Source organism: Carlito syrichta, unplaced genomic scaffold (genome assembly GCF_000164805.1).
Source record: "Carlito syrichta isolate Samal-C Ts95f unplaced genomic scaffold, Tarsius_syrichta-2.0.1 Scaffold309798, whole genome shotgun sequence".
Classification (NCBI taxonomy): Eukaryota; Metazoa; Chordata; class Mammalia; order Primates; family Tarsiidae; genus Carlito; species Carlito syrichta.
Genome location: NW_007253894.1, coordinates 584,532 through 609,718, shown reverse-complemented (window position 1 = coordinate 609,718; position 25,187 = coordinate 584,532). Strand labels below are relative to the sequence as shown.

Sequence of the window (25,187 nt, the reverse complement as noted above, 5' to 3'; positions counted from 1 at the left end):
CCACGCCCGGCTGATTTTTGATTTATTGTAGAGATGAGGTCTCGCTGCCCAGGCGGGTCTCAAACCCACGGGCTCAGGCAATCCACTCACCTCAGCCTCCCAAAGGCGTGGGATTACAGGTTGAGCCACCGAGCCCGGCTAAATTTTTTTATTTTAAAATTGTGGGGTACAATTCAGGGTTAGGTATACAAATATTCATTGTGCTGGTACCCTTGCTGATGAAGTGTGCCTCTCCTTCCCCAGGCAGATTTTCACTACTGTCAATCCCACCTCCTTGTCCACCCCCCCTCCCGAAGTTGATCCTTTTCTTATAGTATTTTGGCAGTTGTTCAAGGTTCCCTTATGAGTGAGAACATGTGATAATCAGATCTTTGTTTCTGTGAAACATCACTCAGTATTATAAACTCTAATTCGATCTAGGTTGCTGCGAAGTTCATGATTTTGTTCTTCTTTATGGCTGAATAATATTCCATTGTGTACATGTACCACATGTTTTTTATCCAGTGCTCTTTTGATGGGCAACACGATTGGTTCCATGTTCTTGCTATTGAGAACAATGCTGCGATAAACATACGTGTGCAGGTATCTTTTTTATAGAGTGGTTTGAGTTCTTCTGGGTATATTCCCAGTAGGGAGACTGTGGGGTCATACGGAAGGTCGATTTTTAGAGTTTTTAGGAATTGTCACACTGTTTTCCACAGAGGCTGTACTAGTTTACACTCCCACCAACAGTGTAGAAGTGTTGCCTTTTTGCCACATCCTCTCCAGCATCTATTATTTTTTGAGTTATTGATGATGGCCATTTTTTCGTGTATCTGTTGGCTGCTCGTATGTCTTCTTTTGAGAACTATCTATTCATATCTTTTCCTACCTTAATTCAATTCTGTGTTTCTTCAGTTTAGTTCTTGAAAATCATAGGTCCCCAGAATGTTTGATGGGAAAATAATGAATGAATGAATGACATTCAAGTGTGTTTGCATTGAATGTAAGAAGCATGCTTATTGTGACAATTCAGATAAATAAAGAAAAAACACTAGAATGTTGCTTTGATTCTGAAAATAGTTATACATTTTTTAAAAGTAGGAATTTATGCTGATTCTAGCCCACCATAAGCAGAGTCACTGGATCCTGGACAAAACCAAATCCTTCAATCTGACTCTGAATTTGCCAGATGGCAAAGTCTGAGTTTCCTTTTCCATTTTTTTGGTTCCAGATGGAGCTCTGCTGCATCAATACAAACTGGACATATCTTCTGTGTTCACTTTCAACTGCAATTGTGGGAATTTATCACTAGTAAGTTGCTTCTTGGTTATCATGCTCACTTTTGCTATTAGTGATTTAATAAGCGACATTTATTTTCTCCAATTACTATTATATACTGTGTATTCATTATAAATAACTATGACTACAACACCATACATTAATCTTTTCTAAGGTCAGTGTAGGCTATCTTAAATACTACTGAAAGATCTGAAGATCTTGAAAACCATAAGAATTTGAAGCTTGAAATGTCTACCTAATATGCACATTCTTGTGGCCATGTCATCTGAAGTCTCAGAATAAAATTTCCTGTGTGTAAATGTGTGTGTGTGTGTGTGTGTGTGTGTGTGTGTGTGTATGTGTGTGCATGAATGTTTGTGGGCTTGTATTTGATTACTTTCCCTCATACCATGTGGGATTCTAAGTCAATATGAAAACAGCTGATGGCACTTGATAAAGATGATTATAGCAAAGACTTTAATCAATAGCCGCTTTTATCTCAACAACACACATTATCTCTCACCTTTAAAAATTATTTGTGTGAATGTCTATTCTTAGCTAGTCTCAGAATAAATAAGACCAAGCTGTCTGAAAAGTCAGGAAAACATTAGAGGGGAAGTAGCCATTTTGACTGTCGAAAAATATGCTATGATCAAGATTGAGCAGTGTGATATTTTTTGATGACAGAATCCCACAAGATACAATCATGTAATATATTATCAATTCTGTGTGCATATTTATCTATATTTTAAGAGAAAAAGTTAAAACGAAATCCAAGAATATGATTGACAAAATAATAATGATGAACAAATCATGTAATTTGATATTAAAATGTCTTAAGAAAAAATATGAATCCATAATGACAAATCTTTCATAAAAGGTTGATTTAATCTGTACATATTAATAACTTCAAACATGTAGCAGATAGCTAATGGTTTTGTTTATTTAAAGAGATGTTATGCTTGAAGTGTTTGGAATGGTGATTGAGAGTCAATGAAACGTCAGCTTTAAAAGTCAATGTTATTTTTGAAGATTTTAGTTAGCTAAGACAATAAGTGCTTTCTCTACACATTTTATGTAGAATAAGTGTGTATACTGTCTAGGGAAGAGGTCTTGGCTCTAAGGTAGTCATCAGGTCTAGAGTACAGCATCCAAGTTATAGAATAAGTGTGTATACTGTCTAGGGAAGAGGTCTTGGCTCTAAGGTAGTCATCAGGTCTAGAGTACAGCATCCAAGTTAGTTAACAAGAAATCTGAGTCTTTTACCATGAAGTTTTGAAGATTCCTGGTAGTTACTTCGGGGGGATTTTAAATTGGAATTTTTTAAGAATGTGGAGAGCCTACTGACTGGAAAATCAGAAAATTGTGTGTGTTTTCAAGTTTCCTGTTGAGCCATAAAGAAGGACAAACTTTGTACTTTGCAGCAACTTGAATGGATTTAGAGTCTATCATACTCTAAATTCTGTGATCTATCACAGAAACAGAAAACTGAGTACCACATGTTCTCACCCATAAGTGGACCTTGAACAGTTATCAGTTATAATATTATAAGAAAGGGATTGTCAGTAGTGGGAAATTTCTAGGGGAGGGGGGACACACCTCATCAACAAGGGTACCTGCATAATGAATATCTATATACTTAACTCTGAATTGTAACCCACATCTTTAAAATTAAAAATTAAATCAAACAAAAAAGAAAGTCAGAAAATTGGGGTTTTCACCTAAGAAACTGTGCCAATCTGTATGTGTATGTATGTGTGCGTGTGTGTGTGTGTGTGTGTGTTTAGTTCCCTCCCAGCTGCATATGTACATTAAAATTGTTGAGCTAGTAAGAGTAGAGTCTGAAATCTTGATATGCCTTCAAGCTTTGTTCTTTTTATTGTCTTTCTCTAATATAAATGATAACTTGAAAAAGTTTTAGCCAGATATTAATGGGCAAAGAAGAACAGAAAATAGGTATTATTATTATTATTACGATTTATGGAAGCACTTTAAAGAAAGGGGATGCAGACTTGAGGAGCCCTGAGCAATGGCTGTGTCTGTGACCTTGGCAGTCACAGAAAGAATTTTCTTCAAGGGAAGATGATTCCCAGGAGAAGGAAATCCTCCCTGCCCAAGAATTTTCCTTTTAGTTTATTGAAGAGTTCTAGTGAGTATGTATGCATGTTTCTCTGCATGCATATTGAAGATTAACAATTTCTTTGTAGGGTAACATGTACCTTTGCGGACCATTTGAATGAACCAAATACTACCTTTTACCCAGCTAAATAATTACATATAGACTTGTTAAATATATTTTAAAAGCACATATATTCTTTTATATAAAGTTAAGATTATTAAACAAAATAAATCTAAGAAAAGCAGTATGGTATTGGTGACATAATTCAGGTCTGCTGTAAAGTATTTGTAGGAATTATTTTTTGTTTTCTTTATTTTTATTTAAAGAAAACGTGTGCTTTTTAAGTAGCTCTGGCATTTAATTCTGTGTTTACCTTATCCTAAAATTACATGTTCAAAATTTTCCTTTATGTTCTAGGCAAACTGTTTTGACATTATTATCAAATTAGAAATAAAATTATAACAAACCAAAGAAATACATTATCCATTTGGATGGAAATCATATATAACCCCATATTTTTGAAGTTAAAGCATACAGTCCACACTATAAGAGACACGACGTTTCCACTCACAAACTTTATTTATGTAGGTTTTTTTTCATATTTTCTTTATGTGGTACTTGGCAAATTTTAATCAGCAAAAGTTTTCTTTTTCCTTTTTTCTTAAGCTGTGAATGAACAGCATACACTTTAAGCAGCGCAATTATGGACATTCTGTGCCTAGCATAGCTCTCAGAAAACAAATCAGAGAAAAATTTCAGACTGTGGGAAATAAACAGGAATATAAAACGGAAGCTAGAAAAAGAGGCCTGGAAATGCTTTTGTAACTTTTTAAAAACTCAAATGGAAGCAATGTTTTGTACTTATATATGTTAATGATCAATTAACAGAAACAAATCTTGTTTTTTCATTTTAGCAACAAATAAAAAATAGTGCTTTAACGGATTATGGATAACAATGATTGTTGATACGGTTTAGACTGTTGTCTCTTCCAAGGCTCTGTTAAACTGTCATCTCCGTTGTTGGAGGTGTGGCCTAGTGGGAGGTGATTGGATCAGGAGGTAGATCCCTCATCAGTGGCTTGCTTCTCTTCCTGTGGTAATAAGTGAGTTCTTGCTATATTCGTTCACATAAGAACTGATTGTTTAAAAAGAACAGAGTACCACATGTTCTCACTCATAAGTGGACCTTGAACAATTATAATACTATAAGAAAGCCTTTGGCAGTAATGGTAAACTGTCAGGGGGGTTGGGATTGGCAGTTGAGGGAAACTGCTAGGGGAGGGAGGGGTATACCTCATCAACAAGCGTACCTGCATAAGCAATGTTTGTATAACTAACCATGAATTGTACCCCACATCTTTATAATAAAATAATAGTAATAATAAAATTTTTAAAAAGAACTGATTGTTTAAAAGAGCTTGGCACCTATTTCTCTCTCTCTTACTCCTGCTCTCACTATGTGATATACCTGTTCCCTCTCCACCTTCTGCCATAATTGTAAGCTTCCTGAGGCTTCACCAGAAGCCCAGTCGATACCCATACCATGCAGAACCTTGAGCCCGATAAATCTTTTTTGTAAATTACACAGCCTCAGGTATTTTAATAGAAATGCAAAATGGACAAATATTATTGGTAACAGTATTGTAATTAGAGATAAGATTATAATCAACATGTGCTATCATGTGCTATCATGTGTGTTCTATATATGCTACCTAATTTATGATCCATAATTCTAGAATTTCTTTTTAATAAATAATGTCAAGTTTCACCAATATTCCTCCACCTTCCCAAACACTGATCATCAAAAATTAGAAACACTGGATCATCTGCGGTAGTATTAACATTTTTAACATGGAGAATAATGAACTCACAGTCAACCAACATTGATACACTGAATATATTACTCGAATTTCATTATTTCATTATTTAGTGCTAGTCAAGAGCAAGCAACATAAGTTGATAAGAGACATCAACTCTTTCTCCACTGTACTTTCCTTCTTGTATTAGCCAAATGCCCTAAAAGCTATTGATAACCTTATAAGTTAAAACTCTAAGTCTATAACAACAATTAAAGGAGAAAATGGAGGAATGTTATATATACAATGAGTTAACCTATTAGTTATTTATTTGGATAAAAGTTAGTGTTACAAACAAGAGGCCGGGAGACCTGGGCTGTACCTTAGCATTTTCTCTAGTGATTGCACCCTCGTGAGAAAGTTCCTTTGTAACTTGCATTGATCTGTTTATTTTATTTAAAAAAAAAAAAAAAAGACTGGTCTAAAGCATTTCTGAGCCCAGAAGTTCGAGACCAGCCTAGGCAACATAGCAAGACCTTGTCGCAACGACGACAACAACAAAAACAAAAACAACGAAACATTTCTAAGGTTCTTCCCAGGTGCAAAGTTCTACAGCTGTTGGCGTATTTTTAAATGATGGAAGGCAAGCTCACACTTACCATTCTGTTCCCGCTGCACTCCTGCTGCCAGCAGGTCGGGCTCCCCGAGGCTTATGTCATTGAGCCGGGTCCCCAGACACTCCATGCAGAGGTGTTTGCACCACTCCTCAGCCTCCAGCTCTGAAAATGACCACACATCATCTGTCAAGTACACTTTCTAGGAATGATAGAGAAGAACTGTTCCCCGATCCATTATTCCAGGCAATTAAGGGGTAAAAAAATTCCATATTTAAGAAGTGAAAAAAAATCCCTACAATTATTTCTCATTGTTTGACATGGTATCTTCAAGTGGTTTTAAGTTATTCCATGGTACTTTATTTACAAATAGTAGTTTGGTAATATTTGTTTCCTATCTGGCATATTTTAGATTGATTTTCTTTTTGGAGGAAAATTACTTAGAAGACTAAATTAGCCAGTCTTAGTCATTCCACAACACACACACACACACACACACACACACACACACACACACACACACTTCAAACACCGTGTTGTACAAGGTAAATACATACAATTTTATGTCAATGTAAAAAATAGAAGTGTGTATATATATATATATATATATATATACACACACTATAAAACACTATATTTTATATAGTAAATACAATTCTATGTCAATGTAAAAAAATAAATGAATAAATGCAAAATTTTAAATATATGTATGTATATATAAAATACAAAAATGGCACCTTAGATTAGGCAAATGAATGTTTTCCAGAAAGTGACTAAGATTTGTGTAGGCTGAAGGTCTGATCCTCAAGCCATTCTGAATTGTAATGGTTCACAGATCACTCAAGAACACGATCATTTCCTTGGTAAACATCAAAAAGTGGGTCATCCTTTAAAAAAAATCATAGTATAACCTTAAAAGTATCTTTCTTCTTTGGAAAATTTCAATGACCTAAGTTATTGGTTAGATTATTACTTTTTATGCAACGATTATCTCCCAACTTCTTTATATTCACAAGTTTTTTCCTTTTCTTGAAATATTACAGTGACTTACAGTTACAAAAAATCTCATAGGATTTAAAGGTTTCACAGGCTTTCATAAACATAAATGAACTAGATTCTCATGTAAGTCCTATGTGGGTGAGGTGGCTAAGGGTTAGATATAGCTGTGTCCTATGTCTTATCAGTAGTCAGCACTAAAACAAAATTGGAATTCAGGGGATTAAGCTTAGTATTTTAGGACAAGCTCTTATATTATTGTACAGAAATCAGATATGAATGTTCCATTGACATCTGCCTAGAGAAGTTTCTGACTTTTCATGTAGCATAAATCTGTCCTAGAACAATTTCATATAGAGTCCCTGCAGATTCTCTTGTTGCTCTCTGTGGATGATATCTCAACCTTTGCCCTGGCATTTTAAACTCCACATAAAAAGTTATCTGTGACAGGTTTTTTTGACTTTAGGGATTCGAATACCAACGACTCCTTTTGGTCAATACCATCAAATCTGGCTAATGTTTTCTTCCTGAGTTTAGTCACATTGCCTTAGTAGAAAAATAGGGAGATGTCAGGGCAAAATTGTTGTTTATTTTAAATAAATAATGACAATTTTGTTGTTTATTTAATCAAGACCATGATATGTTTGAAAATAAAGAAAAAAGAACATGTAATCCCTCACAGGGAACTATTCTAATAAAAATAATAGCTCCAATATTCCAATCATGAAAGGCATAATCCTTTCATAACCCTTTCCAACTACAAAGTTACTAGTATAATAAATGCACACTTGCTGAGGCTTTTTACCCTCCTTCACAAAGAAATCCCTTTTCTTTCCTCTAGGAAGGAAGTGCTAGACTTCATAGAAAAATGTTACAGGAGCAACAAAGACATATACTAACATTTTTTATTGCACATATAAGATTTATAAAAGTTGTGGAAGATTTTCGAACAACCAACCCAAATCTTACAGGCTAACACAATTTGCATACTGTTTATCAAGAAATTCTTGAAGTTTCTTCTAAGGCAGACAATATGATTATAGCTTTTCTTTTTAATTTTTAATGCTTGGATTTCACAAGGTAAAATTATAAGCAAAATCACATGCAATTTACACCACATCTACATTATTCTACCTGTAGTATTTTCAGTTCTCTATAGATGGAGATGAGACTATCTAACATGATTTTGGGAATAGAAATAAGAGTGTTAAATATGCCAAAGCAACTTGGTGCCAATGTTCCCCTTAAGGAGTAACTTAGTGCATGCTAAAGGTTGAAGAAATATATATCATTAATTCCTTCTTTGTATGAACTCTTTTGTCCTTGGGCTTAATGAGAGAAAAAAAGCAATCGTACAGTGCTAGGTTTCTATGAACCTGGAGTGATCTCTTTTAAGTAGAACTAAACATAGAATTTCTGAAGCCAAAGAGGTCTCCCATCACAGAAATGAGAGGTATTAGTGGGCTTCCCCAGCAGGCAAAGATATCTGTTGAAGTCAATCTTAAGAATCACAGTTTCAGCATTTTAGTAATATAGCAGCATATACTAATATAAATCACAAGAATAATAAAAATGGCGTACACAGAGTCACACTAAAGGCTGAACTATAAACTCTTTCAGTTCATCTGCAAGCAAGAAAGGGAGAGAGATTCCTACAATTCAGATATCAAAAGCTCATTTCTTTCTTTTTCTTTCTTTTTTTTAAAACAAACTTCTATTGTGAATTCACTGTATGTCAGGCACTGTGCTAGAAGCTTATATGAAAAGCACACTGTTTCTGCTATCAGTCATCTTAGAGTTTAGTGGAATGGACAGGTGAGTTTGGTATGTGGTGCTCTGGGAAGTTGCTGACCTAGTTGGGCAGGCACTGAGGAACTGTGCCAAAAGCTCAGCAGAGTGGAAAGTATCAGAATACAGGACAAGCAGGAAGAAACTGATGATATGTATGTGTGAATGTGTATATCAGTGTGTGTGAGAGTGTGTAATGTGAGTGTATGTTTGCCTGTATGCTTGTGTGTGAGTGTACATGTGTTTGCCCATATGTTTGTGAGTGTGTGTGAGTTTTTGTGTGTGCCTGTGGGTTTGTGATTTTGTGTGTTTGTGTGTGTTGGAGGAGTCTGGGAGGATTAGGGAAGATGCCCGGGTAGAGATAGAAAGACATTTGCAGAGCTGCAAGAGTGACATCCTATAACAGCAGGAGATAGCTCTGAGTTTATGCAGAAAAATGGGAGAAGCAGCATTCGAGCTAATCATGATTTTTCTAGTATTTGGTTCAATTAGATCAGTCCTAAACTTTTATCTCAAAAGTATTAATCTTTGTGGTCTGTATATTAGATCTAACAGTTTTGCTGCAGATAAGGTGAATTTATTTATTATACAAGGCTTCGGTTTTATAAAGCTGTCTTTGATAGTCACCTTACAAATATTACAATTATGCTTTTTAGTTATTCCTTCTTAAGGAAGCTCTATGTATTGAAGTGTTTCCTTCCTTTTATTACATTTTAATTATTTTGTCCTATCATAATTTAACTGGTGGTTTTTTCTGAATTATCTTTCATCTTTATAATTTTTTTTACAGAACTGAGATTACAAATGCAATAATCTGAACATACTGAATTTTGAAATATTTATTTTTCATAGACTCAGTGCCTTTTGTCATTTGTTTTATCTTTCAAACTTTTTAGTCCTCACATAATGTGTAAATAATTAAATTTCTTTGTGAGGGAATAAAGACATTAAAATGTTCTATAAAGTTTTCTGTTTATCTCTGCATGATGAAAGTGCTTTTTCATTAGGATGCCTTTTTCAAATAGCTTGCAGCTATGTTTAAATTCTTAATTTAGGTAAATAACTTTTTCTCTAGAACAGAAACCCAAATAATGTTTTAATTGTATATAGGATTAGTTAAATGAAGAAATTTGGTAATTTCCCAAGAGAAAATTGAATGGTGTTTGGAAATAATAAGACAAATGGAGACAAAAGATTAAATTAAATAAGTAAATTATGTCACACATGGTTTATTGATTGGAGGGAAAATAAATGATAGTGCAAAACAGAAATACGGTCAAAAATGGGTGGCTCCTTCCTGGGTTTCAGTTTCTTTCCATTTCTTCTTTATAGAATTCTGAAAACAGTATGGCCAGATCCCATCGAATCAGAAAATAGGTCTTTATTTAGAAGGCCCTTAATAAATGGTCATTGACTAAATAATTAGATTCAAATTTTATTGCTTTCACTAAATTTAGTCCTTAGGATAATGGCATTAAAGTTATATTTGAAAACTGAAGAAGTTTTCATCACATATACAGAAAATTTGCTATTAACCAAAATCACATAGCAGAATTAAAAATAGCACCACATCAATTTCATGTTACTTTATTGAAAGATGCAGGCAAGACTATTTTGTCTAAAAATGATAAATCATTGTATCTTGTTCTCATTGGATTTAGCTTTTATTATATATAGAAAATATAGGTAAAATAATCTTGTTTCATTTTCAGTGTGAGCAGCGATTCTTAATTATATCTAATTCTTAGCTTTTGTGCAGATCTGCTATGTTTTGGTGATAAAGGTTGTTTTCACATTTACTAAAATCTTAAATATGTGCTCTGTAAAGTGAAGAAAAATGTTTCCCTTATAGACTATTGCTTAGAGAATATAAAGATTTCTCTTATTGTTATTTAAAATTTACTGAGCTATTAAAATATGACATTTTGATGATGCTTTCATTGTTCACAACTGGCAACAACTTTCTACTTAACTGGCCTTACTGTGGACTTTTGTTTTCTCCTCACTTTTTCTGCAGTAAAAAGACAAACATCAGATAAGCCCTAAACACTTGCAAGATCAAAGTACTGTACCTTTGTTTAGCCACAGGAAAACTTTTTTTTTTTTTTTGAATTGGAGTCTCACTCCATCACCCAGGTTGGAGTGCAGTGGCATGCTCCCATCCACTGCAACCTCGACCTGCTTGTCTCCAGCCATCCTTCCTCCTCAGCCTTTTCAGCAGCCAGAACTACAGGTGTGCACTACCACACCCAGATAATTTTTGATGAATTGTAGAGATGAGGTCTCACCAAGTTGTCCAGGTGGGTTTCAAACCCACAACGGGCTCAGGCAATTCACTTGCTTGGCCTCCCAAAGTGCTGGGATTACACCCGGATGAACTCAAATCACTCTATAAAAAAGATACCTGCACATGTATGTTTATCGCAGCATTGTTCACTATAGCAAGAACATGGAATCAACTGTGCTGCCCGTCAAAAGAGGACTGGATAAAAAAAAAGTGGTACATATACACACTGGAATATTATGCAGCCATAAAAAAAGAACAAAATCATGAACTTTGCAGCAACCTGGATGGAATTAGAGTTTATAATACTGAGCGATCTCTCACAGAAACAAAGAGCTGAGTATCACATGTTCTCACTCATAAGTGGACCTTGAACAACTACCGTAATACTATAAGAAAAGGATTGACAGTAGTGGGAAACTGGGGGTGGGGGTGGGGGCAGAGAGGTGGGATTGACAGTAGTTGATATCTGCCTGGGGAAGGGGGGGGCACACCTCATCAACAGGAGTACCTGCATAGTGAATATTTGTATACCTAACCCTGAATTGTACCCCCAAATTTTTAAATAAAAATTGAAAGATAAAAAGTGCATTTATGTCCTTTCTGTGGCATGCCTCTCAATTGCTTCCTTCCATAAGATTCTCTCACTTGTTATAATCCTTTAAAACTTGACTCACAGATGACCTTCTTAGTTTAGCTCTTTAGACTCATGTTTGGATGTGCCATTTTTGCTCTACATTTCCATAACACTCTGCACACAATTTTATCATTGCCCCTAAATATCAACCTATTTTTCTGCCTTTCCTAGTCAATATACTTCAAGAAATTGAAGTGTTAGAAGCTTACTTGATCTAGTCACTCTGGAGCCTAGAACAGCACTTGGATATGGAAACTAATAAGTAAATGTAGAATATGTATTTGTAATTTATTAATGTGTAATTGTTAATTCCCAGAAATTGAAGACAAAGTCTAGAACCAAATGCAAATAATTTGGTAAGTGGTCTTATACTGGATATTTTTCAGGACCCGTTTTTTATAAAATGATAATACATCACTGTATCTAGTTCTCACTGGATTTAGTTTTTAGTAATGATCTTAGGGAAATGGTGAATGTTTGCTGGATGTTTATTGTTTTCCATTTAAGTGGCACTTATAAATTTTGCTATTCATGGCTGGTTTATCTAGATAAAATAGATCTTTGATTCAGAAGAGAAAGGAAATAATATTAGACATAGTTTTTTATTGCACTTCAGTCATGATAAGATGTCACCCATCCAAAATGTTTCTTATTTTACAAGCTTTTTTAAAAACTTCATTTGGAATATTTATGCCGGCATTTAAGTCTTACATAAATTATCTTTGACTCTATTTGTGATAAACCCTTGATCAAATCTTTATTTCTTATGTAGATATGGTAGTGGAGTCTTTGAAAAGGTCAACTTAGAGCCAGGAAAATGAGTTACTACTTAAATGCATTTTAATGCAGATAATCAAAACTTATTTTCCTTGATTTAACAGCAGGTTTGATATATCAAATTTTTGTACTTAAAAATAGAAAATCTTATTCTGTTACTTTTCTCCTTTGTGAGTTAGAGGAGTGAGATTAAGCTTTCAGACGTGGTCAAATAGAAAATTGCCCCAGCCTATTTTCCAAAGTAACAAACGACAAATAGCAGCAATTGACAGAACAATCAAATGTGCTGCTCTTTTGCCTGACAAGAATTCATTGCGAAACACTTTAATATGGAGGTTAGTAAGTGACACGAGCTTAAAACAATTCAAAGAAAACAAGAAAGAACAGAAATCAACACCTGTAAATGGTCTGAAAATGATGGTGGTGTGTGTGTGTGTGTGTGTGTGTGTGTGTGTGTGTGTGTGTGTGTACGCATGCTATGGAGATGGGAATAGGATACTAAAATGTTGCAAGAAAGCAAGATTTTTAAAAAAAGATTAAAAAGGATCTTTCCCAACTACCTGGAAGCTCATCTCGGAATGCATGCATTTCTGTGATGGACGACCACATTGGGGTAGAATACTTTCCAATCTGTGGAATTCTTAATAGATGCCAATAGAAAATTTGATGCACAAGTTTTAGACTTCTCACAAGAATAGATTTATCAAGCAGGGAACTTTTTGAGGAAGAGATGCTATCAAGAGTTTTTATCTTAGTCATGCTTCCTGAGACCCAGAAAGTAAGTACTTTCTGTATAACTGTCCTGAGATGGTTGAGATTCGAAAGAGACAGACAGGGGGACAATCATTCATTAGAATATGAAAATATTGCCAATTATATGGTTACCTAAGCCTAAAGTCTTAAACTGTAGAGTTTTAAAACTGTTTTTCTATACATATAATTTTTTTTTTTTACAAAACAGTTTGATAATGAGTTCATAATAGTTCATAATGAGCATGGAATTGATTTTGACCAACAACACCAACAAGACTGGAAGTGTATTTTCCCCAGATCCCCTAGAAAGGAAAATTGCCTTGCCAATACCTTAATTTTTACCTGGTGAGGACCAAAGTTGAACTTCTGTTCTTCAGAACTGTAAGATAGGAAATTTGTGTTGTGAAAAGTTACTGTGTATGCCAATTTGCTATGTCAGTAATAGAATACCAAACAAATGCAAAGACCAAATATTCTATTATTTTCTAGTAGGAAAACCTTCATGTAAGCAAATCAATTTAATGAGATGTGATCTATATAAAAATTAGGAATATATGTGAGTAATAGGGTATGACTGAATCTGCTTGCAGCTTAAGAAATTAAATAATTAGAAATTTCCTTATTATTATCATAGAGGGAGAAAAAAATCTCAATACAGAAAATGTTATCTGGCAAAGGTCAGTCAAGAAGAATAGCTGGAGAGTCAGAGGCGTCTGAGGGAGAGTTGGAGTAACCACTAGAAAGACTGGACCCGCCTACAATCTGAAAATATTAAAAATGTACAAAAGTGAGCACATGATCTAGAAGGATGATACTGCAAAGGATATGTAGTCTAAAGGGCTAAACCTGTGATTTTTTAAAAGCTGTATTTAGAGTGGCAAGTTTTCCAATCGCATAGCATCTGAGAAATAAAAAAGACAAAAAGGATGCAATAAATACCCTTTAGCATTTGTGTGGTGTAGGGGAAAATAAGAAAAAAGTAGAAAATTTAGTGTCCTATAAGCAAAAAATACCACAGTATCAGAGAACTGACAATCCCCATCTTCAAATCAAATAAAACCCTACTCTACGCCCTAGGCCTTCTTAAAATAACAGAAAAGGACCTGTATTAACTAGGACTTTCTTTTCATTGACAAAGTACTTTTAATTACAACTCTGTTAATTGTTAAAGTAGGCAGGATGTCAAGTTTTCAGTTTTTTTTCTTCAAATTTTTAGTCCTTGATAAATATGCCTAAAACTATACATATTTATCAAGTACAACATAATGTTTCAAAGCGTATATACATTGAGGAATTGTCAAATCCAGCTAATCAATATACTAGGACTCACAAAACATCTCAATATCCTTAAAGTCAGCAAAGAAAGTAAAAGTCCATAGAGAGCTATTGCAGAAATCCAAAACAGAAGAATTCACATAAATTCAAACAGATTAAAGAAAATCACCTCCCACCTCACATCATTCCTAAAAATAACATGAAGCAGAAGAAAACCATAAGAGTATACTCCAAAAATAATTGAATGTATTTAAATAAGCATCTGAGGGTGTAAAATATCAAACTGAATCAGAAATTCAAATCTAAGAATGGAAATGAACACAAAAAGTAGGAGAAAATTAAAAGTGGAATAAATTTAGGAAAGAAGTGGGGAAACAAAGACAAAATTGACTTAAAAATGAAAAAAAAAAATCACAAAGTACCTAAGGGAAAACAGACTCAAATGAACACTTATTAAGAGACATTGACAAAAGTTATGTAGGTAAAATTGTCATTAAAAAAGTAAAAAGGGTCAGAGATGAGTAGTGGAAATGGATGACAAGGAAAGGGATAATGGCAGCATGGACCAATGTAGCAGTGAAGTAGGGAATGGTGGTGATTAGAATCGTTTAGATTTACGATATATTCTGGAGAGCCTACAAGGTTTGCAAGGGGTGTGGGGGAAAGAGATAAATTAAAGATGAATACAAAGTTTTTGCCTGTGCCATTGGAAAAAACTGATTTGGCATGTAGGAAGGTGTTGAAGACTGTGAGAGAAGCAGATTTGTAGAAAAATAACAAGAGCTCAGTTTAAGAAATAATATGTTTAGATGATTTTTAGATGTTGAAATAGATAGGTAAGTAGGCAGTTGGATATATGAGCCTGACATTCAGGAGAGAAATTCAGATTGGACTTATAAATGTGGATGTCAGCAGCAAACAGATTTCATTTAAAGCCATATAACCAAATGAGATCACCATGTAGTTTGAGTAGGTAGAATAAAGAAGACCTTTAAGGGCGAAAACCTGGGACACTCCCACGATGGTGAACAGGAAAAGCAGCTGAGGTATAAAAGACATTTAAGGAAGAAGAAACCAAAAAGAGTGCAGCATACTGAAAGCCATAAACGAAAATTGTTTCAGGGAAGAGAGAGTGGCTGACTGTCTTTAATGCTAGCAAAGCTCATGTAAAATGAGGTCCAAAAATAGATTGTTAGATTTTCCAAACTGGAGAACATTCGTTACCTTAATAAGGAATGTTTTTGTTAGACTTGTAGAAACAAAAGACTGCTTGAACAGGTGCAAGGTAAACTAGGAGAGGGGGAAAGAGGAATTAGAGTCAGTATATATAATTAAATATAGACAACTCAGTCAAGAAGTTTTTTTGTCTGTTTATTTAATAAAGGAAAGAAGAGGAATATCTGGCACAATACCTGGGGAAAGGGGAAGTGAGATCAAGAACTTTAATAATGACCTCTAGTGGCTTAATGGAGTATCAGGATTCGTGCAGGGGTGTGAGGAGTTAGTAAGACCATGCAGAGCCCCATGGAGATTAGACTCTGGAGATGAAAGATGACCAAAGAGAATGAGCATGTAGTAAACACAGATGGAGATAAAAGGCATGTGGAGATTAGTCCTAATGGTTCCATGCTGACACTATGGGGACACAGTGAGAAGTGAAGAAAGGGAGGGATAAATCCTCTTTCTGGGAGCACACAATGTCCTTGGTTGCTCCTGATGATAGAAATGGACCTGAAAATGGGCAGACTTATTCCCAAGAAAATAAGATGTTTCTTCATTATTGCAGAGGAAGGTCTCTCTAGATGGTCTTATGCTGGTGCACAGGTAGTCTGGGAATTTCTCTTGATGGCAGCCTGCAGGCAACTTTGGACAAAGGAGATTCTGGGTTGTTTGCCAGCAGTTATTTATTACACAATGTAACAAACCTTGAGTCATCTTTGACTTCTGCCATCTAACTCATTCCATACCTTCCATTCAAAACATATTTTTGAGTCCCAATATTAGAAAAACCCTATTGATGTGGTTACATCATAAACAAACAACAAAAACGGTGCTTGCATCAGTCTGAATTCCTGATGTTGATAATAATCAGAGCTATTCTGCAGATTCGCAGTGTCAATGAGAAAAAAATGTTCTCAAGTGAAGGCATTTGGATTTTGGGATTGTTTGTTATAGCTACGTGTCTAACATTTCCTGACTAATTAAAAAAAATAGAATAAAAGAAGAAGGGTGATGCTATCACAAAAAAAAGCATAAAATATGTGCCACTTTCTCAGTTGTCAGTCAGCAAGAGATAATTAAACTATCTGGACACTGGAAAGATACTGGCTCATATTAGACAATAGTGAAATATTTGGTTAAAATGTGAGCTGTAAAATAACTTGGGAAGTGGGTTAGAAAACATACAAACTATGAAGAGGGCATGGAGCATAAAAGATTAGCATATTATCAGCACGTGTTAGTTGCCATAGGCTGCATCTGGCAAGGTACCAAGGAAAAGAATTGGTCAGTTTGCTCATAAAATCAAAAGGAAATAGAGTGTATCCAAAAATTGGAGCCTCTCAAGATTGGAAAGGGCAACTGCTTCTCAACTCCAAGTCCATACCAATAAAATAAAAATAATATGGTTTTGAGCAACATACCGTTTCTGAAATCCTCTGAACGGTTGGAAGTATCTCAGAGCAAAGATTCACCTAAGGGTGTGAAGTCCAGTCTGTCAATTTAATAAAATTGTCTCAGGAAGAAGAAACTAAAGAGGGGAGGCTGCATCTCCCACCAAAATCTGAGGACACAAGGTCTAATGGAGAAACAGCAGGAGGTCTAGGTTTCATGAGAAGTATTTCTAGGGAAAAACAAAAACAAAAACGGAGTGCAACTATTGGCACATGGAACTCTAAGTAAAATCAAATAGATCACAAAACTGCAAAGTTTTTAAAGAGGCGTTCTATGCCAAAGAAATCTGAAACTACTTCATCAAAAAAGTCATTGGCTTTTAGAGCTTGAAAACTACCCTTGAACTTCTAGGGCAGAAAGTATCTAAAAAAATTCTTAGCTCCTAAAGAAGGCACATTTGCCTGTGCTTGCTACGTCAAGCAGAGGCAGATAGTAGAAAATCAGGAAACTCTCAGAAGGTTTCAGATAGTGCAGAGTGACCCCCTCCTAGAGTGCAAAATTGGTACCTAATCAAATAATGAACCTCATTCCACAGAGTGAGGAGCTTCTGAAACAGTGTTTCTCCCATCTCATTCTACAAGTGTGCATCAAATGTGTGAGGGCCATAGATTTCTAGATCAAGAAGAGCCACATCTGGACTCTGTAGGAATGACCAAACATGATTCAGAATCTTGGATGTTGGGACTGGGTGAAATATTAGGTTTGTGTTTTTGCGGGGAAAAGTGAGTGCATTTTGTTTTAGGAAGAAAACTGAATGGGTGTTTGGTGACCAGAAGCACAGACAATGGGATCCTCTGCACGGTGTACTTGCTTAGCTGGATCTGGAGTTGCTTGTTTGAGGCACGAGATAAAATGGCATTTTCTCTTCTTTGGATGTAGGTGCCCAGCACATCGAGGGCAGTCAGTGAATATTTGTTGAGTGAATGAAAAATTAATAAAATATTTTTCATATTTGTTCCTTTAAATACACACAACTTGAGAAACTCTGAGTACCTACAGGGTGAGCCTTCCTTGAAGTCAGTACCTGGGATGAACATGATGAGTAACTTACTTATTTCTAAGAACACCACTAGTGGTTTTTGACTACTGCACGAATTAAAATTCTTCTTTCATTCTGGTCACACAGCTATAAAAGGAGAGAGCACCACTGATATTTAAGGACCACTGATGTTGAAATATAAATAATTAACGAGGAAAATAAAAATTATAATTATTCTGATAATTTGCATAAAGATTATCTTTAAGATTTATATGATCATAAGTATTGCACAGCTCATAAAGATGGCTTTTCAAAAGCCAACAGCAAAATGAGAACACATAATAAATATTATGGTCAGAGTAATTTTCCATTCATTGGAAAGAAAGACAATATATAGTTGCAGAAAAGTACTTAGAATAAGTTTAAAAATTATTTCTTAGAAACAATTTGAAAACAAAATACAGACATCATGACAGTAAACCAAGTGATTATTTTTTAAATTAAAGACTATAAGAATTTCAAATATTAGATTCTGAAATTAATTACTATACATTTTTAATGCATTAGCACATTTTAAGTTTCAACCTTGATTTTATATTAGCTTTGTGCCCCTCTTCATACATTACACAATATTTTATTTAAAAATGTATTTGCTGACAATTTAAAAATTTAAAAAATATTAAAAATTAACGGCATATACAGTGACATAAATTAGAAATGTATTTTTATGTATGATGAATCAGATATATTTTATAAAAGTAAACTTTATAATATAGTTGAATAGGATTTGTCCTCTTGTGGTTTTTTTTGTTGTTGTTTTGAGTTGGAGTTTCACTTTGCTGCCCAGGTACAGTGCGGTGGCAAGAATATGGCTCACCACAGCCAGCCTTGACCTCCTGGGCTCAAACCACCCTTTCACGTCAGCCTCCCGAGTAGCTGGGACTACAGGCATGTGCCACCATGCCTGGCTAATTTTTCAAATTTTTTTGTAGGGATGAGGTTTTACTGTGTTGCCAGGCTGGTCTTGAACTCATGGAATCAAACAATGCTGTCACTTCAGCCTTTCAAAGTACTGGGATTACAGGAGCGGGTCCTTTTGCATTTAGAGCCAGCTAAAGCTATCACCTGAAAATAATAGGTACTAAATAGCTCCACATTCTACAAATATTCTAAAGAGAGCCACCACATTGACACAGAATCTAAAGTTAGTGATTTGAGGACAGGATAGTTGCCTTCACTGATCGCAACTCCTTTTCGAACAGAAGCTAAAGTAATCAGAAACAACAAAAACAAAGATGAAAGGCAATTATCTGAGTACAGATTTGGCAGTCCAAAAGAATACTATTGCCTTTTCTCCCTGCAATTTTTTTAAAAGCAGTCAGCAGGATACTCCTCTGTAAGTTTGAAAGAGAGGGCAGAAAACTCCCTCTTCATCCCTCAAGCAAAAGGAGGGTGTGCTTATTTGCATTCCGGTGTATATGTGTGTAAGACTGTGGGGAGGTAGAAAACTTCTCTTAGTGACTGGAGTTGTCTGCTAGAAGTGGAGATTGTTATTTTCACTTCTAGGTTAGAGAGCTGCTCATGTAGTAGACTTGCAATTCTGCATTCTTGTCAGTTTAATGAGAGTGAAGGGAGAATGGAAAGAAACACAAAGGTGATACTGACAGGAAGCCTGCATTCTCATGCACTGCATGGAAAAAAATGAAATAATTTTGTGTCTGCCTGTGGGTCACTGCTGAAGCCCAGAGAGCTTTCTGCAGCAGGGCAAGAGCTGGTGAGGTGACCCAAGCTAAAGGAAATTCTGGATTGAGCATGGTGGTGAATGCTGAGTAGAAGTCTGCAGAGACCAGGAGAGGTCAGGAAGTGGAAGTACAGCTCTACTCACTCAAGGAACTGTACAATGAGGAGGCCATCTTATGAATTCCCAAAGAGCCCACAAGTCCCCCCGGAAGAGAACCTGCCACACAGAGATCATGGGCATCCAAGAATGGCAGCAACACTTAGAAAACCACAGAGATTTGGCAGCATTTTCTGTCTCCTTTATCTTGGGACTCAACATACTAGAGAAGTCAGAATTTGGGGACAGGGAAGATCTTTGAAAGATTATACCCTCCCTTCTCCAAACCTGGGCCTTCTGGTCTGAGCTAAGGAGAGAAAAATAACTATTATACAAATTGGATCTGAAATAAATTTTTTTTTTTTTTTTAGTCAGAGTGTTACTCTGTCACCCAGACTGAAATGCAATAGCACCATCACGGTTCACTGCAGCCTTGAACTATTAGGCTCAGGCCATCCTTCTGTCTCATCCTCCCTAGTTGCTGGGACTACAGCAGCGCTACCACACCCAGCTGATCTTTTGATTTTTTTGTAGAGATGATGTCTTCTATATTGCTGAGGTTGGTCTCAAACTCCTGGGCTCAGGCAAACCTCCTGCCTCAGACTCCCAGAGTGCTGGGATTTCAGGTGTGACCCACTGTGCCTGGCCTGGAAATACAATTCTTAATTTGACAAGTTTGGATTTTAAGGCCAGAAAGTGAACAGGGAACCATAGTTTGGTTAAGGAATAAGAAGGGGCAATTTGGTGAGTGATGCATACCTGAAGGTAACACTGAAAAAAGATCCCAAACCCAATAAAAGCAGACTCATCATTGTTCTGGTTCCATAGTTTGATAAAAATTCAATATTCTTGCCTAAAGTAATTTCCTAACATCTACTCTGCTAATATGATAAAATAGTTTTTAATTATTAATGGGTTTATGAGTTTATATATAAGAATAAAATGGGTTCACCAGACAAAAATGTTTTTGGAAATATTGTTTAATATTAAGGTATTATTTTATTAAAAGCTCCACTGTAGTCGATGCAAAACACAATATTGTTCTTGGGAGAAAAAAGTAGCAAAATTTTCCAATTCTTCTTAGAACTATTAATTCCCAGAATTTCTTGAATTTTTTCCAGTATGCAATACTCCACAACGTGTTTGTGCTATCATAATCAATCATGGGCCATTTAATGATTATCTGCCATTGGGGCCTGTTTTCATGTTCCAGATGGAAGTTAGTCTGAAGGAATTTCCTGTGGCCAATTGACTTATGATTTCTAATTTCTCTTGGAAGATATTAAAATAAACTTGTAGAAGTCATGACCCAGAAGCAGTGCAGAATCTGCAAGGTAGAGTGTCTGGAAAATTGCTTCATACAGAGTGGTTTAGGGATTTCTCTGAGACCAAAGCTATTGGCCATATCCATTCCAGTTGTTAACTATATCCCTAAGCTTGATACATTGTCTTGCAGATTCTGCAGATAGACATTGCCTTTTACCTTCCTGGCTTTGTTAATAACTACACTATATTTTAAGGGACTTGAGGATCAAAACATTTTCCATGAAATGAGATTATAATTTCTGAATGGCTTAGGATAGTTCAAAAGAAAGGATTCTTTTGTTTCTTTTTTTCCTGGGCTTTGGAGCTGGAATGAATACATGTCACCTTGAAGGTTAGCCCCATCCTATTACTTAAATTCATTTGTCCCTAGTAACTATCTATTTTTTGGAAGAGATTGTTTTAACTTGGCTTGAAGATTATTTTTATAGCAAGAAATTTAGTATGGCTAATATCATTGTAGAGTAGGCATTGGAATAGTGTTGCACTGGTATGACACAAGAAATTAATCTACAAATCATTGCCATTTTGCTTCTTTATGGATCATGGTTGATTTTTTTTCCCTGAAGGGCAGATTTTAAAACTGATTTTTAAAGTCTCATCGAAAATCTTTACTGCACACTCACGCAAAATTTGGTTTCATTGATTAAAATGGATCAGTGTAAAACTGTTCAAATATTTTTCACTTGTTCAAAGGTAATATCCATATGTAACAAAAATCTTAAGACAAAAGTCTAAAATGAACAAGAAGGAAAGAGCCTCGAATTTGGAGCAAGTATTATTAGACTCCTGAGAACAGGTAGGATAAAAACATTTTCAAAGAAAGCTCTCTTTACTAAAAATGGAGATAGAGTGAGAAATAAATTAAATCAGCAGCAAGACTTCTCCAAGTATGTAAGGTAAGTGTATATCCTGATTCAAATGTGAGAGTCTCAAGACCGAACTATGGGAGAAATAAGAAAGGAGAGACCAAAGAACATAAAGATTAGCTACTGAAGCTATGAATCAAATACTATGGGGAAATTTAATTCTGGGGTTATTCAGAAGAACTAAGAGGGGAAATGGGTTGGTTGCCCCTCTTTGGATTACTATTTGTTTCTGAGCTAGACCAGATGTACAGCTTCTCAGAGAGGGCACAGGGTAGGTAGAGTTGACGTTGCTGATTCAGATAGACAAGTAAAAAAATCTGCAGTGTGTTTGTACAGTTGGGTGATTGGTGATAGTCCTTATAATGCATTTTATGATACATGATTTCTATTTTGTCTTTACATTGCATCTATGTTTTTACTCAGTTTAAAAACGAATTCAGTAAATTAAAGTAATTTAAATATAAATAAAAAAAATATATATATAAAATTGGGGTCTTACTCTGCTACCCAGGCTGAAGTGCAGTGGCAAAATCACAGCTCACTGCAGCCTTGACCTCCTGGGCTCAGGTGATCTTTCCACCTTAGCCTACAAAGTAGCTGGGACTACAGGTGTGTACCTCCTTACCTAGCTAATTTAAAAAATAAATTTGTAAAGATGAGGTCTTGCTAGGCTGGTCTCAATTGCCTGAGCTCAAGCAATCCTCCTGCCTTGGCCAACCAAAGTGCTGGTATTACAGGCATGAGTCACTGTGTCCAACCATGAAGTTATAATTCAATAAGGAAGCATCTCAGGTAGAAACAAGTGGACTAGGTGATCATGAATTATGTTATCTTTTGATATTCTCTGATAAGGATGGTCTAAATTTTAGAGGTACTATACTGACAATTACACTTAAGGGAACCTTGGAGTGTTCCAAGAATAATGGAAGTGGGGGCTTCACCATTTGCCACAGGTGCTCTTAGTGAATTGCTTATGCTTTCTGAATTTCAATTTCTTATTTAGTAGATGCCAATGGTTTCTTGTTTTAGCTCCCTAACTGAGTGTTTATATGTCATGAACTGAATGTTTGTGTCCTTCCAAAATACCCGTGTTAAAATCTAACTCCAAAGGTGATGGTATTAAGATGTGGAACCGTTGGGAGGTGATTAAGTCCTGAGGTCTCCATTGGCATCAATGGATTAGTGCCCTTATAAAAGTGACTCATAGAGCTCCCTAGTCCCTTGTGCTACTTGAGGACACAAGAAAAGATGGTCACTTATGAATCAGGAAGCAGGACTTCAATCTACTGGTCCTTGATCTTTGACTTAAAAGCACACAGAACTATAAGATATACATTTTTGTTGTTTATAAGCACCCAGTCTTTTTGTTATGGCAGGTTGAATGGACTATGACAGTATAAAATTTGAGAAATTTTTGAAGTGCCATTCCTACCTCTTCAGACTTTCTGCATCTGCTCTCTCCTCAGTTGAATTTGTAAATCAAGCACAAGAAATTCCAGGCATATATGAATAGGTGTCTCCATAATAATATAGGAAAGTGTATACTGCCCCTAGGTATCAGTGTGAAAACTTCAAGATTTGTCCAATTGAGTTATGGTGGTATCCCTCATAAAACTTTAGTCCTGCTGAATATATTATCTGAGATGGAAATATAACATTATTTTAGTGATTGTATTGAGACTAATCTGGAAAAAATTGTCAATATCTTGTACTAGCACATACCACAAAAAATGAAAGTGGTTAACCTCTTTGAGGTTTGTTTATTAAATAAAAATTTATAAGTTATTGAAAATTGTATAATAATTAACTTTTATTTGAATAAATATACACAGATATCTGTATCTTACTTTTCTACTAATAAAAAATAACACATTTATTAATGGATTAGTGTTGATGCTCATGTTTCCAATTATGAAAAATGCATGTACACTGCAGACTGTCATGCACAGAGTTTATTTCAGAAGTACAGAAACTATGTTGAAAAGAGTGAAAACTGGCCTTTAGGTAGGAAGGAAGTTGGGGCTTTGTTTGTTTGTTTCTATTTGGAAAAGGCTGTATCACAGCCTTTTTCAAATAGACTTGGTGACGTACTTACAGTGAAACAGACGGTACACTGGAGGCCCCTCATTTTACTGCAAAGCTAGGAAGACACCCCAAATAATTTCCATCAATGGATTGAGCAGTTCTATGAGTCACTGCTCATCACAAAATACTAGGGTTTCAGATTGCCATCTAGTAATACTCAAAAGCATATTTTAACCTTATTTAAAAACATTTAATTTAATGTTCAGAATGGTAATGTTTTAGCAAATAACTCCCGGTCCACTCAGATGAAGATTCATTTTAGCCATTTTCTAAGACATTTCAAAACAAACTGTGACCATAAAACATTAGACACGGTGCGTTCTTGCCATCCTGATCTGCCATTCCAGTCACCACACCCATTTACTCGTGTCCCTTGTGACCTTGACTTTATCTCAAGCCAGTTTAATTAACTAGATTCTGTTGGTAAATGTGAGCAATATCCAGTTTCTCAGGGGATTAATTCCTAAAGAAAAAATGTAAATAAATACATCATACAGAAACGCAATGCATTATTATTTGAGTATCTTTTTCCTCTTGCAAAATGACAGTATGTAGCCCTCTTTTTAGTGCTTTCTGGGTCACTTTATCCTTCTCTAATGAACACTATTGTTTTAGTGCTTGGACTGAGAGTCCTTTGGATGATCATATGTGGATGTGGACAACAGTAATTTTTTTTTTCTTTTTTGAGTCGGGGTCTCACTCTACCACCCAGGCGGAAGTGCAATGGCATGATCATGACGATCATGGCTCAAATCAGCCTGGACCTTGTGGGCTAAGGCGATCCTTCCACCTCAGCATTCCAAGTTTGGCTAATTTTTTTTGGGGGGGTGGATTTTTTGTAGAAACAAGATTTCCCTATGTTGCTCAGGATGGTTTCAAGCTCTCGGGCTCAAGCAATCGCCTGCCTCAGCCTCCCAGAGTGCTGGGATTACAGATGTGAGCCCCTATGCCTGGCAGTAGTGATTTAAAATCATTTTATGTAATAGGAAAAAACCAAGACACAGCCTGTTTCTTCTGAACATGTCAGAGGGTCAACGCAGAGTATTTTGACCAAGAAGGTTAAATGATAGATTTGCAGAGAACTAATAGAGTTCTGGACACCAGAAGACCCTGTCACCTCAA

The 25,187-nt window shown here is 35.6% G+C and overlaps 1 protein-coding gene across 1 annotated transcript in view; it reads right to left on the bottom strand.

Annotated features, from left to right (window-relative positions):
* The window catches only part of DOK6 (docking protein 6), a 546,111-nt gene that overhangs the window by 208,128 nt on the left and 312,796 nt on the right, over window positions 1–25,187 (bottom strand). Inside the window, exon 4 of the mRNA XM_008067862.2 lies at window positions 5,835–5,954. Coding sequence (XP_008066053.1) covers window positions 5,835–5,954 — 120 coding nt within the window. The remainder of the gene's footprint in view (window positions 1–5,834; window positions 5,955–25,187) is intronic.